General features: G+C 50.6%; 1 protein-coding gene across 2 annotated transcripts in view; it reads right to left on the reverse strand.

Moving 5' to 3' along the window:
• Window positions 1–11,103: 11,103 nt before the first annotated feature.
• The window catches only part of COL6A3 (collagen type VI alpha 3 chain), a gene marked incomplete at its 5' end in the record, with an annotated part of 49,418 nt that continues 41,265 nt past the window's right edge, over window positions 11,104–19,256 (reverse strand). For both annotated transcript variants that reach the window (XM_082285390.1, XM_082285389.1), the window contains 6 exons: window positions 11,104–11,652; window positions 11,795–11,965; window positions 14,817–14,870; window positions 14,986–15,165; window positions 17,094–17,168; window positions 18,736–18,990. In XM_082285390.1, the coding sequence (XP_082141516.1) occupies window positions 11,612–11,652; window positions 11,795–11,965; window positions 14,817–14,870; window positions 14,986–15,165; window positions 17,094–17,168; window positions 18,736–18,990 (776 nt within the window). In that variant the 3' untranslated portion in view covers window positions 11,104–11,611. The remainder of the gene's footprint in view (window positions 11,653–11,794; window positions 11,966–14,816; window positions 14,871–14,985; window positions 15,166–17,093; window positions 17,169–18,735; window positions 18,991–19,256) is intronic.

Consider the following 19,256-nt stretch of genomic DNA (forward strand, 5'->3'; position numbering starts at 1 on the left):
CCTGTCTTGCAGGTGCTTTCACAATTCCCAGAGGATGGTTGAGGTTTATCCTGAGGTGGGGTGAGGAGTACTGGAGTACCAAGGTAGGGTCGGTGGGGTTTTGGGAATTGAGCTCATCTGAAGCACGTTTCTGCCGAATTTGTAGAATTTTTGTGGAAAATGTAATGGTGTTTTTCCCTGGATGGCCTGGCTGTGAAGTGGAGAGGTAGGGGATGAGCTGTCCCCTAGGCTTTCCCCTGGAATCCTGCTCTGATGCCATCCCTACTGTGCAGGAACCAGAGCAGACAATGGTGATCTCAGGGGGATTAAACTTGTTGGGGCTGTTGACAAAAGTCTCATTTTTTCCCCCCAGAGCAGGGACAGCAGCCGTAACGTCAACAAGGGACCTCTTCCAAATCTCATGGCCACAAATCATCCCCTTGTCTTAACCAGCCCAGAGGGAAGCCCAGCCACGAAGGGTCTCTAAAAACACTTGGCTCTCCACTGATGGGTGATTTCCTTGCATCCCTCATTGCCTGAGCTGGTGCTGCTCTTGTTGCCCCCCCACCGGTGAGCAGAGAGATCCCTGAAATCCAGAAAGTCCCCTTCCTGCCCCTTGGCTCCGGAGATTTCCCTGCTCACCCATGTGTTCCATACACACAGGGCTCAAAGCATTTCATAGGGGCTCAAAAGGCATGGAGTTAAAATGATTTTTCCCACAATTTGTGGGGTTGGCAAGGGAACTGTTTTCAGCAGAGAACAGGCTCCTTTTGCCCTGGTCCCCATCCCTCTCCTTGTCCCCTCTGGGAGTTGCTGTTGATCCGTGTGGACTTGGCCTCAAAGTATTTCTTTCTTTTTTTCTTTTTCTTTTAAATTTTTTTCCTATTTTATCTTGCTCCTTTTTCCTGTTGTCTTTTTCTTTTTTTCCCTCCCTTTTTTCTTTTTTTCCTTTTTCTTTTTCATTTTTCCTTTTCCCTTTTTCCATTTCCCCTTTTCCTTTTCCTTTTTTTTTCTCTTTTTCCTTCTCCCTTTTCCCTTTCCCTTTTCTCTTTCCCTTTTCCTTTTTTCCTTTCTCTTTTCCCTTTTATTTATTTTTATATCCATATACATTTCCCCTTTCCCCTTTTTTTGTTTCCTCTTTCCTTTTCCCCTTTCCCTTTATATGCCTTATTTAAATACATATACATTTCCTTTTTTTTCCTTTTCTCTCTCTTTTTTTCCTTCCTTTTTTTTCCTCTCCAATCTTCCTCTTTCTCATGCTGCTTTCCCTCTCTGTCCCTTCCCTCCCGGGCCGGGCTGGCGACACCCCAGCCATGAGCTCATGCAGCTCCCGGCTGGATCCCGGATCTGCGTGGGAGGCAGGGAGACGCTGCTCAGCCCAGAGCTGGCCACATTTGGGATCTGTGGGGGCTGATCCCGGCATCCAAGTGCTGTTTGTGCTGGTGGCTCTGGCAAGGGATGGCAAAAGCAGGCTGCAGTCTGAGCTTGGGGTCAGTCCCAGCTCCTGGATGGAGGAGAGCAAGGGAAAAGCAAAGGGATTGTGGTGTCTCGTTTGGGATAACCATCCCAATCCATTTCCAAGTGGCTTTCCAGCATATCCAGAAACTTCCAGCGATGCTCCTTGGAGTAAGTGTGTGCCTGTTTCAAAAATGCAAATATTTATCTCCTCAAACATGCCCTGCATGAAATTCAGAGGTGCCAGTTGTGTCTGGGAGCAGAAGTTCCCGCTGGGGCTCTCTGCTGAGGCCAGAGGGGGTGAAACTGCAGTGAAGGCGCCTGTTGGACCTTCAGGGCAAATCCATGACCTGTGCAAAATATTTGTGGTTTGTGCTTCCCAGTTCTGAGCGTGCCACTCAATGGGAAGCTCATTGCCAGCCCGCAAATCCCCCGCAGGAGGGTGGAGCCAGGTGAGGGTTGGCCTCTTCTCCCAGGGAACGAGGGACAGGACAAGAGGAAATGGCCTCAAGCTGTGCCAGGGAGGGTCAGGTTGGACATCAGGAGGAACTTCTCCATGGAAAGGGTGGTCAGGCATTGGAAGGGGCTGCCCAGGGAGGTGGTGGAGTCCCCATCCCTGGAGGTGTCCAAGGAATGCCTGGACGTGGCACTCAGTGCTCTGGGCTGGGTGACAAGGTGGGGATCAAGGTTGGACTTGATGATCTTGGAGTTCTTTTCCAACCTTCATGACTTTTTCCAACCTTACTGATTCTATGATTTGCAGCCTGTCTTTCCAGCTCTTCCAAAGTCCAGCATGGGCTGCTAGCAATATTCCCAGGGCTTTACAGCTGGGAAATAGCAGCGACCCCCTGAGAGAGCCTGATATCACAAGACTTTTCAGCCTCATTTCCAGAGCGGTGGTCTGGATGTGCTTCAAACTTCTGACTGCTTTTTCCAAGCAGAGTTGTTGTTCAGAATTTTTGCTTCTTTTTTTCTAGACTCAACCTTCCCCAGCTCTCAGACCTTTCTTGTGCAATCGATGTCCCATCGTCGACAACGTCTGGGAGAAATGCAGAGATTTCCTGAGAGCGCTGCCGTGGAAATTCCTGAGATTTCTGGTGTGGATGGACACGAAGGGAAGGAGGAGGCAGCCATTTAGGAAGTGCATTTTCCACAGAAATAAATCCTTTCTGCTCACCCTCTGTACTCTGCACCTGCCAAGGGGTTTTTCAGCCTGTGGTACCCCAGAACTGAGGGAAGGCTCAAACATTCACAGCTGTGCCAACTTTTTGTAGCTACTCTGTGCCTCTGGCAGGTTGAGAGCTTGGAAATGTGGCTTGGAGCTCTCCCTGCCTGCTGGAAATGCCAAGGGAGTGAAGGCATGATGAAAACTCCTGGGGAGGTGGTGGATTTTGGCAGTGGGCTCCTCCCAAGCTGCTGCTGAGGCTGGGAAATTCACCACATCCTCCTCTGGCATGCCCTGAGGAGTTTGGTGGGATGCACAGTTGTGGGGCATGTAGCAAGGGAAATTAGAATGGAATTAGATGATCCTTAAGGTCCCTTCCACCCCAAACCCTGCTGTGATCCTGTGAGTCAGGATGAGCTACCCCTGCATAGGGAAACCCATCTGGGAAAAGGTTTGAGCCCACGCTGCCTCATGGGCACCCAGGGATCAGCACAGCTCCCTTGGAAAAGCATTCCCTGCCACAGGCTGTCAAAGAAAATGTGCAAGTGGGATGTTCCCCTCCCCATCCTTACGTGACCACCAGCATCAGATGTTCCCGGGATGGGACACAGCTGTAGGGACAATGCACGGGGCTGACCAGAGTACAGCCTGCTCTTTTGCAAGGAGCTTGGCTCCAGACTGCAAGCAAAACTGCCTTTTTATTCCCAAAAATAAGATTAAAAAAGGGAGGCAGAGTTCCAGCTGCTGCCTCTTGCAGCGGCAGGAGAGGAGGGGTGGAAAGGACGAGCAGTTTTCAGTCTTCCCAGTTCAGCGATGCTCAAATGCCTGGGGCAGAACTGGGGCTTTGAATGGACAGGGGTCGAATGGAGGGGTTAAAAAAGCTATGGAAAAGTGGAAAAAGACCTTCTGGGGTGTTAAGTGCAGGTGTGCAGGTGATGGTTGCTGGTTCCCAAGGAGATGGGGAGCTGCAAGCTCTGGCTGAAAGGGTCACCATCCCTTTCCCTATGCCCACACCGCAAGGCAGCTGGGGCAGGAAAATGGGGCAGATGGGGCTTGGGTCAGACTGGGGGGGAAAATGCTAAAATTGGGAGGTAATCCTCGAGTCAGAATCATCAAATCATGGAATATCCAGAGCTGAAAGGACCCACAGGGATCATGGAGTCCAGCTCCTGGCCCTGCACAGACCCCTCACCAGTCCCACCCTGGGCATCCCTGGCAGCGCTGTCCAAACGCTCCTGGAGCTCTGGCAGCCTCGGGGCCGTGCCCATTCCCTGGGGAGCCTGGGCAGTGCCCAGCACCCTCTGGGGAAGGGCCTTTTCCTGATCTCCAGCCTGACCCTCCCCTGACACAGCTCCAGCTGTTCCCTGGGTCCTGTCCCTGTTACAGGGAACAGAGATCGGAGCTGTCCCTCAGGAGGAGCTGCAGCCCCTGATGAGGTCTGACCTCGATCTCCTCATCAGGCTGTTTAATCTGGGATTAGCCCCATCCCTGCAGGCCCATGCCCTGCACAGCCATCACACCTGGCTTCCTTACTTGCCTCCCCCTTCCAGGATGGAGCTGGCTTTACTCCCAAATGCTCCAGATCTCATGAAGCACTTCCAAACTGCCGGTATTTTTCTGGCACTTAACAAGGCTTTTGCACTTGGGTGTTAAACCCAGCTCACCTGCCCTGTCCTGCTGGGAAGGGGGGCAAAAAGGGGCTCTTTGGGGTGCATTGGGAGGATGCTCTGACTTGGTCAACTTCAAGAAATAGTTCCCAAACGGGCAGAGAATTCTAATTCTCCTTGCTTAGTCTGTGTCATGCCCCTGTGTGACGAGCTGTGGCTGTTCTCAGACACCTGGTGGGTTTGTCCACTGTGGTTTTTCAAGGTAACATTTCCGTTTTAGGTTTCCCATTGCCCATCTTGCTGCTTTTAACCCCAGATTGACACCTACAACCTGCAGGCTTTGAAGGTAGGAAGAGGGGTTGCAGCTTCCAGGTTGCTCTGGAGGTGCCCTTCTGCCTTCCTCCCATGGCTGCTTCCATCCTGGGGGAGAAATAGCGTTAAATGTCATGCCCCTGACAGTCTGCAACCACCTGCATCCATTGCAGAGCTGAGCTGCTTTTTAAACCCAGGGAAAAGGGATGGAAGATGAGAAAGCACAGAGAAAAGAAGGAGAATTACAGTGCAGGTGGGGATTTTGAGTGGTTGTTTTGGAAAAGGCTGCTGGATCTCCAACTTTTTGCTGTGTGTCAAACTGTCAGGTGTTTAATCCAAAATCCACCCCTGCTTAACTCCAAACACTGGGAATCCAGGAATCTGGATGTTTCACCCAGCATGCCATGCAGGGACCCCAGCACCCAGGGCAGGATTTTGGCTTTTCCGAAATAATTTCTCATTTCTAGCAGCTTTAAAAAAACCACATGAACTGGGGCAAAATGCGATGCCATGAGATCTGTGGAGCTGTGGGGAAGGCCGGGCTCGCTGTATGTAACCCTCCTGCTGCAAAACTCCTCTTTTAAAACTTTTTACTTGGAAAACCATTCCTGCCCCCAAAATCACCAGAATCCCAGGGATAAAGGTGTGAGCAGTGAGTGAGGGTATTGAATTTGCCTTTCCAAATGGCACTGGTTTAAACTTTCAGCTGCTGGACAGTGAGTGGTAATCCTGCTGCCCCAGACTTCCCATCAGTAAATGGAAGGAGGTCCTGAGGGCTGGAGCAGGGAAGCAGCAGGGGAGCCTGGATTCCAAACACTAGAGAGGAGCAGCCACAGTGCTCCACTTATTTCCAGAGGCCGTGTTATGGCCTCTGCAATATTCCAGTCAATCGAATGCAATGCTCATTTTTTTTCATTAACCTCCAGCTCAACCTCCCCGTCTGCCGAATTAATCACTGCTGGAAAGCCAGAGGAGTATTTTAGAAATAACAAACTACTGATTCTGTCCCTAGCAACCTTTTTTTTCTTTTTTTCAGGCCTTTCAATTCCACTTCAGTTCATTGAGCACGCTCTTGCAGAGCCCATTTGTAAGCTATAAATATAAAATATATATATATTAACTCACACACACTCAAATAATTTCTGCCTTTTCTCAAGAGCAGTGGCTTATTTGGCCTTCGCCCACTACGACACTCCCATCTCAGAGATCCCCAGCAACGCATTGAGGTGCTTTCATCCCAGGTTTGGAAGCTAATTGCTGGTGAGTGAGGCTGGATGTTATTCCTAGAGTGCTTCCCTGGCTGCAAGGCATGGAGTTACGAGTTTGGAAATCACGGAATCATAGAATCCCAGAATTGTTTGGGTTGGAAGGGACCCTAAAGATCATCCCATTCCACCCCTTGCCATGGCCAGGGACACCTTCCACTATTCCAGGTTGCTCCAAGCCCCATCCAGCCTGGCCTTTGACACTTCCAGGGATCCAGGGGCAGCCCCAGCTTCTCTGGGCACCCTGTGCCAGGGCCTCCCCACCCTCACATTTCTTCCTAATATCTAATCTAAACCTAATCTCTTTCAGTTTGAATTCATTCATGTCAATTTGAAGCCATTCCCCCTTGTCCTGTCACTCCACTGTTTACCCTTGTAAACAGTCTCTCCTTATTTCTTGTAGGCTCCCTTCAGGCACTGGAAGGCCACAATTAGGTCACTCCAAAGCCTTCTCCAGGCTGAGCAATCCCAATTCTCCCAGCCTTTCCTCAGAGCAGAGTTGCTCCATCCCTCTGATCATCTCTGTGGCCTCCTCTGGACTGGCTCCAATAGCTCCATGTCCTTCCTGTCCTGGGGACCCCAGAGCTGGACACAGCACTCCCCATTTCATGGTTTTCCCTCAGCACAGCCTTCCCAAAAGCTTTTCCTCACAGGCGGCTCCGGGATCACCAGGCAGCACTCATCACTCTCCCACATCCCTCCCCCTTGCATCTTGCTGCATCCCAAAAGATGGGTGTCTGAACCTGCTGCCCTCCCAGCCCCGGGGAGCACAGCAAAAGGCTCATCCTCAACCCCCTGCCCGGGTTATATCTTGGTAATATCAGGTTTTATGGAGCAGCACGGTGAGGTCATCGCAGCCGGCCGCGCTTTTGCTTCGGCGTGGTCGCCGTGGCAACGGAGGGAGAAACAAAACACGGAGTTCAGCACAGCGAAGTTTCCTGGCTGCCGGGGCTCATTTTTCTTCATGGGCTGGCTTTGGAGGGAGGCAGCGGAGCGGCCGCTCATGGAAACTCAAACGTCTTTCCCTCTCCCCTGTCTGCTCCCCCGTCTCTCTCCTCAGCAATGGAGATAAAGGTTACACATCTGGTTCGGATCTACTCTGTTTGACAAAAAAAAAAAAAAAAAAAAAAAAAAAGCCGTGCTCCTGCTGTCCCATAAATCATCCCGCAGCTGGAGCGCGCTCCCGCCTCTCGCTGGGGCTGTTTATCCCGCCACGTCCCACTGAGCCCTGGGGTTTGCTTTTGGGAAGGCTGCGCTTCCAGAGAGCTGCCTGCTGCCATTTTGAGTGATCCCCAGCCTCTGGGCAAGGCCTGGGAAGTTTAAAGTTATCATGGGTTAGAGTTTTGGGATTTAAATCGACCCAGGACGCTCAGCTCAGCTCACGGGAATGGCGCTTGCTTGCAGTGAGCTCCCTGTCAGGTGCTGCTCCCCAGGAGCAACCACCCTGCCCCGAGGAGCTTATGGGGCTATAAAACATAGGCAGAAAGCAACTGAGCACCTAGAAAATCTAGGATCTTCCAGATCCCCTTATTTTACCTTATCATCTCCATCTTACTCCAAGGTTTAATGATTTTGGGATTGGGAGTTGCAGTATTTCCATCCCGCAAGCAGAAGACTGCTGGCCAAGGAAATGCCCACTCTTCTGTCCCCTTTCTCTGAGGATCCTTTGCTGCAGGCTCAGCTGTTCCAAGTTTATCTGCATCTCTGCGTGGATACAGTCCTAATTTCCAGGGATGCCAGGCATGGAAGACATCATTTTCCTTGAACTCCTGACCTTGCAATGTCAACACTGGCTGTGTAGGGCATTGCTGGAAAACCTAGGAAGGGTCTGGGCAGGTACCTGTGAGCATCTATAGGCTTCTAGACTGGCTGCTTTTACTGATGTAATAAATTTAATACTGGCTAATAAAATGTGTCAGAGCCACTTTGCCTCTCCTTGTAAAGGTCTCCCAAGAAGGCTGTGATTAAATGCAAAGCTGCAGCATTGAGGGAGCCTAACCAAGCATTAAATGCTGATGCTGTCCTAAATTTAAGGGCCTGGCTTCAACGTTTAAGTCTAGGACACATCCTGCTCTTCATTTTTATGACCCCACTGGTACCATAAGAGGTTCTGCCTGTGCTCTGGTTTTGAACCCTGGAGTTCTCACCCACAGGGTCGTAGCTCCCTGGCCTCCACGGGCAGCAGGGTCATCCAAACCTCTCTAATTTAAACTGGAGAAAGTGAGATTTGAGAGTGATTATCCGTAATAGTTTCTCCCAGGGACTCCACTATCACTCTTTAAGGAGGAGGTGTGAGTGCAGGAGGGGATGTAGCATTTGTGGCTCCTTCTGGGAGCCACAGCCTGACTGTGGAATACTCCATCAGGAAAGTCCCTGGTAAAATAAGGGCTGGTGGCTCTGCTGATTGTAGCTCACCCATCTCTTTTCAGGTCCTGGAAGGAGAATATGAGAAAGATGTAGTGACAGGACAAGGGGGGATGAATTTAAACTGAGAGTGGGTTTAGATTGGATATTAGGAAGAAACTTTTCCCTGTGAGGGTGGGCAGGCCCTGGCACAGGGTGCCCAGAGCAGCTGTGGCTGCCCCTGGATCCCTGGGAGTGTCCAAGGCCAGGCTGGACATTGGGGCTTGGAGCAGCCTGGGACAGTGGAAGGTGTCCTTGGCCATGGCAGGGGGTGGAACGAGATGGGCTTTAAGGTCCCTTCCAACCCAGACCATTCTGTGGTTCTTTAATTGGGATTGAATGAGCACTCAGATTCAAAGACAAAGCATTAAATTCAAGGTTCACTTGGACTTTATGCAGGTCTCTGAGGCAGGGTCACCTCAACCTACATCAGCCCTGTGATGGTTTCCCTGACCCAATCCTGGAAAACTCCAGAGATTTAGAGCAATTCCAGTGACACTCTTTTACTTCACAGTGTGCCCTCAGCTTGAGGGGAAATTCTAGGCTGGAGTCTGGCTTTCATGGCATTGCTGTCCTCCCCCCCTAGGCAGGGGTGTAAGACTGAGGCGGTGCCTTTTGAAGCCAGGCCAGTGGCATTTTTGATGCAGGAGGTGATGTCTACAGAAGAAATCCTGCTTAAAGGGGGGTCTGAGGTCACCCCAAAAGCACCAGGGCGTGGATCTCGGGGCTCCCCACTGGCAGCCGGGAGCGGAGCGCGTGGCTCGGGCCAGGCTGGGCTATTTTTACTCCGGGTCTGGTCCCGCAGCCACGCTGGCAGATGTGCTCCCAGCTGCAGATGACTTCCATGTGCAGCCCCTCGTGGCCGCTGGCCGGGGGCCCGGGGCGTAACGCGCTTCCTTAAAAGGCTCGGGAGGCGCCTGCAACGCCCCGGGGATGGGAGGGGATGAGGGGGCCCCTTCCCGAGCTTCCTTCTCCCCCCGGCGCGCTGTGAAACCCCGGGATGCGCCCTGGCATCCTGGAGGGCTGCCCGGGCCGTGGAAAGCAGCTTTCCTGGGAAACGGGGGCGGCGCAGGCATTGGGAAAACCTTTCCCGTGCTGCAGAGGGGTGGGAGGACGGAGGGAAGGATCACTTTAACCTAAGTGCAGCTTTTAAACCCCGTGAGAGCAAAACAGGGGGGTTTGGCCATGCCCGGTGCACGGCGAGGTGCCGGGCAGGCTCCTGTGTCCCTCGGCGCCGCTGCAAGAACCAGTTACAAGAATTAATAAATAAATAAATAAATAAATCACATTTACCCATTCCCCTCTTTTTTAATGAAGCCCTTGCGGTCTGCTCGGGGAAGGTGCCAAATAAACAGCGCAGCTTCCCCAGCTCAGCTGCCACGGCTTGGCTCATCCCCAGCCGAGCTGTCCCCTGTCCCCACGCAAGTGGCTCGGTGCTGACGGGAAGTTTTGGGATCTGGGCTGCTCCTTGTGCCAAGAATGGGATGCCTGGACTGTAAATCCCCACGAGGACAAAGCCCAGAGCAGCCCTGCCAGCTCTTCTTGCGCCCTGGACAAGTCAGGGTGAGGCCCTTGGAACCCTGTGGATCATGTGCAGCGCTGAGCAGGGAGCCTGAGGTGTCAGACCGGCTTCATTTGGTCTTGCAAGTGGTGTTTTGGAGGGCAAGTCCTCCTCCTGGGAGCTGCTTCCAAAGGCGTCATTGTTGTGTGTCCAGCACACGTGCAACATCTCCTGTTGTGGCCCCTGGGGACGCACCTGAAGGGCTTCAGAAAGCAGCAGGACAGCACCAGGTTGTCTTCTCCTCATGCCAGTCCCACCCTGACCCATGGAAGAGCACCTGGAGATAAGCCCTGAATTGCAAGGGTCTCCTTTCCAAGATTTAACCAACGCAACCTGCTTCTCCAGAAGTCAATGCCCTCCCCCTGCTTTTGGTGTTCCAGCTGCCCTCTCCATGGCATGTGCCTGCAAGGCTCCATTCTTCCTTCCAGGCACCTTGAGCAGGCCACGGGAAGAGTTATCAAGCCCTGCCTGTGGACAGCAGCAGAGGCCCAGGGACGTTGAGGACATCAGCCCCACAGCCCAGAGCTGTACTGTGCCCTGGCCACTTCCATCTGCTTTGTGCTTTCAGCAGGGATTTTTGAAGGGGCAGGGAAATGTGCGTTGTTTCTGGGAATTTTAGCTTCCTTGGGTGAGCTCAGAGATGGACAGGAAGGGTAAAAATCATGGCTATGGAAAGTGAAGGAGACAGATGAAAATACTTATGGGGTCATTGATTCACACAGGTTGGAAGGGACACCCAAGGCTGGCTGAGGCCAAGTTGCTCCATGCCATGTCCAGCTGAGTTTAAATTCCTTCAGGATGGAGATTTCACAACCAAGACATCTCTGTCTCCACCTTTTTCCCAGCTGGAAATCTCCAGGTTGCCAGCAGCCTCTCAGTGCTGTCCCCCCGAATACCCATACCACATTTATCCTCTCTTTGAGGCACAGTGGGATTCCCCCCCCCCCAAATAATTGCTCTCCAGACCCTGGAAAATTATTCCACTGATACCCACGGCGGCTTTAACAAAGACAAACCCACGAGTTTCTCAAAACCTCCATTAGACTTTATTTAAAAGTTCTTTGTATAGACTTCCTGACACGGAATCCACAATAAAAATAAAATCCCCCTCCCTCCCGCTGCTCCCCCCTCCCCAGATTGCTTTGCTTTGTATTTTATAAAACATACAACATCAGAAGAATGCCAGAGGCACCCTACACCACAATTTAAAGATTTGTTAACTGAGGCCTTGGTCCCAGCAGTGCATTTGCATTTGGAAACTTTGCTTCCTTTTCCTTGCTAGTTCAGTTGGCCACGTGTGGTACAAATGCATACAAAGATCTAGTCTGAGATCTAATCCAGCAAAAGGGGGAAAAAAAAAAAAATAGGAAGAGTGAAAATGGAACCACTTGTTTGTCAGAATCAGCCACTCTCTTACACAAAGGCTTCCCCTGTAAAGTTATGCTCAGTTATGAGAAAGATAAAAGCAAGCAGGTAACAAGTTGCAGTGAAATTATTATGACTTTTTTTTTTTTTTTTTTTTTGGACTCATTTTCATGGCACCTTAGATAGGCAGATTGCCAGAATTGGGGGAAAATAAGGCTAATTTAGAGACATGTTGAGAGACAATAACAATCTGCACTTAGGTAAATATTTGGCAACGTTGAAGCTATACAATATAACCCGGGCACATGTAGCACTCAGTCCACAAACAGTTTAGCACCATATTGATAGGTCATGCAGCAAAACCCTCTCCTCGGGGTTTGCTTGGGAGTTAAAAGCATGAAATATTACAGTGCAAGGTCGTCTATACCCTTAGCTTCTATAGGGACAAGGTGGCAAAGGTGATGCTGTCTCAGAGGTAAGTGTTGGCCAGCCCCTGGCTCTATGTCCCTATCGTCGTCACCACGCCGGGGTTGATGGTACCTGGTGGACAAAGAGGGAACAAATAAGCTTTTGATGCAAGATATTGAGGGAAGATAAATGAGGTAATTGCCAGGGCTTGCTGAGGAGTCCAACCCCATGCTGCAGCGTGGGAATGCCAGGGATTTGGCTGAGTGCCTCTTACCAGGGATGCAGAGTTTTTCACATTCTTTCTGCGTGTTGAACCTGTTCTCGTTGCCGCCGCAGCCGCCGTACCAGAAGCGGGCGCAGCTCTTGGTCTCAGGGTCGTAGTACCACTTCAGCACAAAGTTCCTGCAGGTGCCCTCGTCCTTCTGCAGCCGGCAGATATCCATGACTGTGGAAAAAAGCAGGAGTAACAGCGGTCAGTAGCACTCCTGGGTGAAGCACAGCCTTTTCTGAGTGTATCTGCAGGGCACGGCTGGAATGCAAGCTGAGAAAGGGCATCCACGGCACAGACTGTGCACATCTCCTGTGCCTAAATCCCATCCCTTTCTTTGCAAAGAGAAGCTCTTTCCCTGGAGGTCACCAGCCCTGGTGCACAAGTTCTCTTCTGTGTTGCTGCCATGCACCCAGGAGCGATGAAGGGGGAGTGTTGCATGGCAGTGGTTGTCTGCAAATCCCTTGGATCTGTAGGAAATGAGTTGGCAGGTCTCAGAACTGAGAGAGGACTGGCTGGGCTGCAAGGGAAGAAGTATTGGCACCATCATTTTCCCACTAATATGGCTGACTTCCTCTGACAAGAGAAATCTTCCATGTGAAGGTGCTCCTGGATCTACCACACATTGCTCAGGGCAACTTTCATCCCTTGCTGGGTGAGGGGGGAATAAAACAACAAAGCGCTTGGATGTGGCAAAATGAAAATGCCAAATAACTTTACAAAAATAGAATTAAAAAATATCTGATATCAGTCACTGATTTACCATCAGGTCACAAACCTCCCTTCACTCAGGGGTGCAGGAGGAGCTCGTGTCACCTCTGCTCAGCACAGAGAAGGGGGAGTCAGAAATCAGTATTGACCTTGAAGTTCAGCTTTGCTTTTGGGCTCCTACCAAAAGGTTCCCCATGCCTTAGGCAATCTCTTTGCCTTTTTTATATTCAGATTTTCTTTTTCCAAAGTCCATGTCCCTTCTTCCCCACCTTCCAAAACACTGAAATCCAGCAGATGTGAACACAGGAATGACTCTACCCCAAACCTGCACAGGAATCAAATCCAAAAACTAATCAAAACAGAAGAATTTCTTTTGCAAATATAACCTAATTTTCCCCTCTTTCAGTCTGAAATTAAACAAAAGCTTATCCAGAAATTTCCAAGAATTGATGGAGAGCAAGACCTAGGGAGTTAAAAAGTGTTTTAAGCTGTGGCAGGTTCAAAAGATGGGGAGATCTGGGATTTTAATTCATCCCGTGGAGAAAATGTGCCTGGGCTCCTCAGTTACACTTAACAATTACTTTTGTCATGGTCAAAAAATGAATAACAATAAAAAAATAGAACCACAGAATCATTAAAGTTGGAAAAGCCCTCTAAGGCCCTTGAGCCCAACCACTACCCCCGCACTGCCAAGCTCCCCACTAAACCATGCCTCGAGTTCCACATCTACACATGAAAAATATATATAAAAAGTCAATAATTAAAGGGGATCACAGCATTTAAAAGCCTTCAAATGGGAAGTGGGTCTGGTGCATATTTTTGCACCCAAAGTGCCTTAAGGTTTGGGAGCTCAACTCATTTCTCAATGTTGCACCTGCTATGGGCTGAACCCAGAGCCTGAGCCACCACCCAGCACCTTAAAAGCTGAGCTGACCGAAGTCCTGTGTCTATTTTCCACGGGGGTTCAAGCTCTGGCTTTGCAGAAAATGAAAAGGGAATAAAGTGAGCAGAGAGTGGCGGGCAGGGACCTGAGCATCCCTCTAGGGCCCCTCGGCTGCTTTTCTTGGCTCTGTGCCCAGGGCAGAGCGGTGCCAAGTTGATGAAATATCACTTTAGCCTCAGCAACAGTTGCTGGAAATACCATCAAGGCATGTGACAATGATCAGAAGGGGCTAGCATGTAGGACAGGGCTAGCAGAAACACGTGCCCTCTGGAGAAAACCTCTTCAGGGAGGGTTCCCTGCTCTCTGAGGGTGGAATACTGCTCTGGAGTGAAGCTACAGGTTCCTGCACTGCTTCCTCCAGCTGCTAAATCCTCAAACTACGTCCAGAGGATCCATGATGCCCATTTGCATCCCCAAAGCACCTTGAAATCCCCTTTTGCCACCCCTGACATCTCTGTGGCTGCTGGTGGCCACCTCCTCCTTGCCTCCACATCTCTGCAGGGCTGCCAGTGACAAAAATTCCCTAGCATGATTTAAGGATCCTAAAATAAACCTAAGAAAGTCAAATGGAGTGGAAGGGTCTGTAATTTGCCTTTTCAGACCCTGTCATGACCCTGCAAGGACTGAAGCCCTCCCTTTAGGTACCAGAGCTGTCTTCACTCCTTGGTTTCCCTCCCAGCTCCACAAAGGGCCCTGAAACCCCTCTGGGAGGGGGAGGCTGCTCTGATAAGGAAGATTTGCTGGGCTCTGTTCCTATCCCAACCCCTTGCTGAACCAACAGATGTGATTTCAAGCTGCTTCACTCTTCCCAGGTCTTGAAGAGGTTTGCAAACACAACCCCTAAACCTCAGAAACTCCTTGAAGAGAGTAGGGCATTGCCATTTTCCTGCAGGCTCCTCCCTCAGCCTTGACTTTTATCTTTTGGTGATGAAGGAAAACATCTCCATGCAATACCCGAGCCCCACGGAGCCACTTTCCATCAGGTGTTTTGGTTGCAGGCAGTGAAATGTTGGGAATTCTCTGCATTTCAGCAGAGTGGTGGCACTTTGTGGTCACACAGAGATAACACAAACTGGTCTGGGACTGTGCCACACTCCAGCTCAGCAACCACCGGTCTCTGATGAAATCCAGTGAGTTTTGTCACTCAGGTTGTGCCAACACAGCACGTCCTGGTGGGACAACACACATGCAAAGTGACTTGCTCATGCAAAGCAGATGGAAGGGCGTGGTTGTGTGAAGGAGCAAGTGAAAACTGAGTCTGTACTACTTTTGATCTGTGGTTGGACAGGCTTGGATGCATGCTGTGAAATGGTCAAGGTGAAAGAATGGGTTTGCTTGGTTTGTGATGATTAATTTTTGTTGTGGGGGTGTTACCTGATGATAATCTTTTCTCAAGGGGTGGCTGCTGCATGGCTTTCTCAGCTGCTGCTGGAGGAGGAAAAAGCGCATGGGTTTGGATTTTAAACCGTGTTTTCTCTCTGATCCAAACATCATTTGACAATAGGATAAAATGTGAAAGGGTGAATCCTCATGGGGTACTTACATGGCTTTAAGCATTTGTTATTGCACTCAGCTTCGGTCTCAAATCTATTGGCATTACCTCCACAGCCACCATACCAACCCTGGCTGCAGAACTTGTGTTTGGAGTCAAAGAACCACACAATCTGATAGTCCTTGCACTGCATGCCCATGTCAAAGTCCAGCAAGCAAGGGTCTGGCCAATCTGCATGGCAAAAGGTGCAAAGGTTAAGTAACTCTGAGAGGGTTAAAAGCTGAAAAAGCAAAGAGATTGAAAAGAAAAAAAAGGGAAGATAAGGCCTGGTTCAGGACTGGTAGCAGTTCCCTCTCTTAAGTTTTGTCTTGCTGGATGCAAACCTTCCCCAGCCTCCAGCTTACCTCTCCTTGCTCTTGGTTTTGTCACAGATCCAAACCCCAAATCCTTGGAGCAACACAGTGGGAACCCTTGCTCCCCCACTGGTGCACTCAGGACTGAGCCCTCACACAAATCCCCCTCCCCTCTATTTTCAAAGCTATTTGTCTTGGCAGTAACTTCTAATCCTTAAGTGCGTTTATCTCTAAAAGCAAGTTGCACCTGGTGTATGTGAAGGCTAAATGAAGATTTAAAACTATGTCCCTTTCCTGCCCCAAAAAGGATAATTTAGGTCCAAATCCCTGGGTTTTTATTAGCTGTGCTGGGCCATCCATGCTATTTTACCTATATAAGGAGGGTAGAATGTGGGCTTTTCTCCAAGGTCTCTCGGAAGATTTACACATGGGTCTCTCCCATGAACTAGAGGAGGCTCAGCTAAACCCATCCCCAATCCCCTGCTCTCTTCAGTGTCTTTATCCTGTTGAAAACCTTTGGATTAGCATCCCTGAGGAATGCTCCCTCCAGATTGCTGGCTGCCATAAATCCTCAGGCAGAGGCATTTGCCGCAAGGAGCTGAGATGGAGAGGTCTGTGTGGAAGTGCAGAGCAAGCACACAGCACATCCAGTGTCCTTGGAGCAGGAGGAACCTGCACACCTGGGTTCCCAAGGGCTGGCGCCAAGGGGTTAAACAAGGGGTTAAACAAAGCCACGGGGTGCTTGTCACCTGGTGGGAACAAGGCTGCTGAGGGGATGTCAGTGCCAGGGAGAGGGGCCAGACGAGCAGGAGCACATGGGGAGGGAAGGACGATGGGTCATGCAGGAAGGAGAAATGAGTCGGTCCAGCACAAGCCCTTGGCCCCTCCGCTGCAAAAAGCTCCAGTGGTGCCACCAGCCAGGCATGAATGAGATCCATGCTCATCCCACTCAACACCAGCAGCCAGAGCTCGACGGCAGCTCCACAGCTCCTGGCTGAACACACTGAGCAGCAGCATTTCCCTGTGCTCTCAGACCACTTCGTGAAGAAAATGAGCCACAGTGCAAGCAAAATGTTTAAAGGAAAACATGGGAACAATGATCCAGGGATGAGTTTTGGATGACAGATCCATTTTTGGTGTGCCTGCTGTGGCTGTGCTGCTTGATGAAGGCCGAGAGCCCTTTCAGGTCCTTGGAGGAGGGGTTGTGACACTGGTGGTACCACTGAGTGTGACAGCACCGATGTGATGAGCTTGATGTCACCCAAAGCGATGAAATGTATGAACAGCTACGGTGATTATGGGTTGTTAACATGGGGTCAAACACAGAGTAGGGCCTCCCACTAGAACAGGGTGCTCCAAGCCCTGTCCAGCCTGGCCAAGCACTTGTTGGGAGCTGTGTGTTCAACCAAGGAGCCAAGACCTGGGATTTGCCCCAAATGGAGAGAGAGGGAACGAGGAAGCATCGGGTGATGTTCTGCATCCACACCTACATCTAGGCAGGTTGGGAGGACAGGGGGCACAGCTTGTCCCTGAAGAGTGGCCAGTGCTTGGGTCATGGCTCATCTCCCATCCTTATCATGGAAACAGCACCTGGTTGGAGTTTCCCAGGAAGACCAGAGCAACTTCAGGGGTTCTGGATGCCTCATGGGGCAGAGACTCCAATGCAGGGCTCCAACCCATGTGGCCAAGGATGTCATCAAGGCCATGATCAGTTGGCTTTGCAAAGCCAAGGACTTGCAGATCCTTTGATCTTGGTGAGATTGTGAGAGCCCCTGGCCCAGCACTCCCCCCATGGCCCGCACTCACCACTCTCAGGCCCCTCTAGTGGCTCAGTGTTGAGCATCATGTTGGCCAGGGACACCTGGGGCTGCGCCGGGGTCTCTGTGGAGGACAACCAGAGGGTCAGTCAAGGGGAAGGGCATCAGCAGCAGCACCCTCAATGCAGTCATAAACAAACTCCCTGGCCCCAGCTCCAGTGCAGGAGCCACATCTGGATCTGTTTAGCCGAGCACACACATCTGAGAAATGTTTATTGGAGGCAGCTGACGGGATGAGTAATCCCCAACTGCCCGGCTGCTCCAGGACAGGATCGACTTCCGTCTCCAGCCAGTGGCTCTGCTTGGGCTTGTCCTTGGGGGTCACCACAGAGGAGCATCCTCAGGGCCCCATGTGACTGCTTTGGATGCCCCCACTCACCCCACAGCATCGACAGGGCAGAGGCTCAGGAATTGGGTGTGGCCTCTCTGGAGCCAGTTTAGCTTTGATCTCCTGGCCTTAGAGAAGGCAGAATAAAAATGGCACCCCACAGGGGAGCCAATCCATGATGATTCCATACTCTCTTGTTCCCTAAAGGGCTCTCTTGGACCACACTCCTTCCATCACACCTCACATCCTTCTAGGAGCTACGGTGAGGATTGTTACGGGTGAAAAAATTCCATGGGGCTGGAGGGCAGGAGGGGGCTGCAGCCACAGGAAAGGCTGGATTTGCTTTTCTTTAGTGTACAGTTTGGGTGTGGATAAGGGGGACAATCCTACTCAGTGTCCAGGTCACAGCTTGTCACCACTGCCTACTCAGTTTGTTCCCATTCAAGATTTATTCTATGGGAAAAGCAGCTTCCCTGGGCATTGGGAGCTCCAATTTAGCACATGCAAATATTACTTCTACCCACTGATGTATTTTCTCAACATTTTTGTGGGCATGTTTATTGCTTGTGAAGGTAAGAGACTGGTCCAAACCCACTGAAGCCAGAGGAAAGGTTCTCTCAATTGTCTCGGACGTGCCAGAGGAAGCCAGACACGGCACTGGCAGGACCAGCGCAAACTTCACACCACGAGGCCAAGTCACCTCTGTGCCAACTGCATTAAAAAAAATTGGCTGTGTCTTAGACAGCAACTTTTGGCCATGCCAGAGGGTTTGGGGAGGCTCACATTGGATCTGCACACATGGAGCTTGGATGCCCAAGGGACTCTGTTTCATGTCTTCTTTGCTTTTCTTTCTGGATAGTATGGGAAGCAGACCGGTAGCTATGGAAATGGTGATCAGAGAAGCAGCTTTTCTTGCTTATTTTGAAATTGGGCTGGACTGAGTTTACCAGTTTGACTCATTAATAATTGCAGTAGTGCAGGCTAGACCCCCACCAAGACCTTTTGCATCAATGTACAAAACCTGCAGCATGTAACAAACTCCCAGTCTGGGACTGCCTTTAATTATCCCACATTCTGTGTGCATTTTAACTCCACTGAAGTGCAACTCCCATTTTTCAAAGAAACACATCTGCCACGTCTGCTGATCCAGAGGGTGGCAGACATGAAGTGACACAACTGAGCACAGCCAGGGCTGGGACTGTTGGTACCAACTGATTCCTGATCCCTTTTCTTGTCCTTCCCACTTTTTGTGTCTGCTTAATGAAAAAAAATGAATGTCCAGAGGCTTTCAAGAGTCACTTACTTGTGCTGAATGACCCTGTGTAGGTTACTTTGGGCTGTGATTTCTGGTAGCCAGTGATGACGACGATGTATTTTTGCCCACTCCTGAGCCCTCGGATGACGTGTTCGGTGCCAGTCAGGTTTTGCCTCTGCACAAGGGAGTGGTCGTGGGCCAAGGTGACAGTGACATCAAAGGTGTTGTGCGGCTCGGGGCTGGCCCAGCGCAGCCTGGCACTGCTCTCGGTGACATCTGTGATCTGGATGTCGTGGGTCTTTGCTGCAGGGCAGAATCAGAAGGGACACCAAGCAGTGAATGAAGAGGGAAAGATCTCAAGGAAAAAGTGTCTCAGTGATGCAGAATCTTCTTTCCATGGCAAGTGCAAGGCAAGCTGGGACTTGGCTGTCTCAGATGCCACTGCAGGGGAGGCTTTGTTTTCCATAGACCAGATGATTTCACCAAGTGGTTTATTTATATTTAATAATCTGTTGCAATCTAGCAAATCAAAACTTTTTTTTTTTTTTTAAACAAGATTCTCACAGCTT

This window comes from Coloeus monedula (genome assembly GCF_965178545.1).
Source record: "Coloeus monedula genome assembly, chromosome: 7".
NCBI classification, from domain to species: domain Eukaryota; kingdom Metazoa; phylum Chordata; class Aves; order Passeriformes; family Corvidae; genus Coloeus; species Coloeus monedula.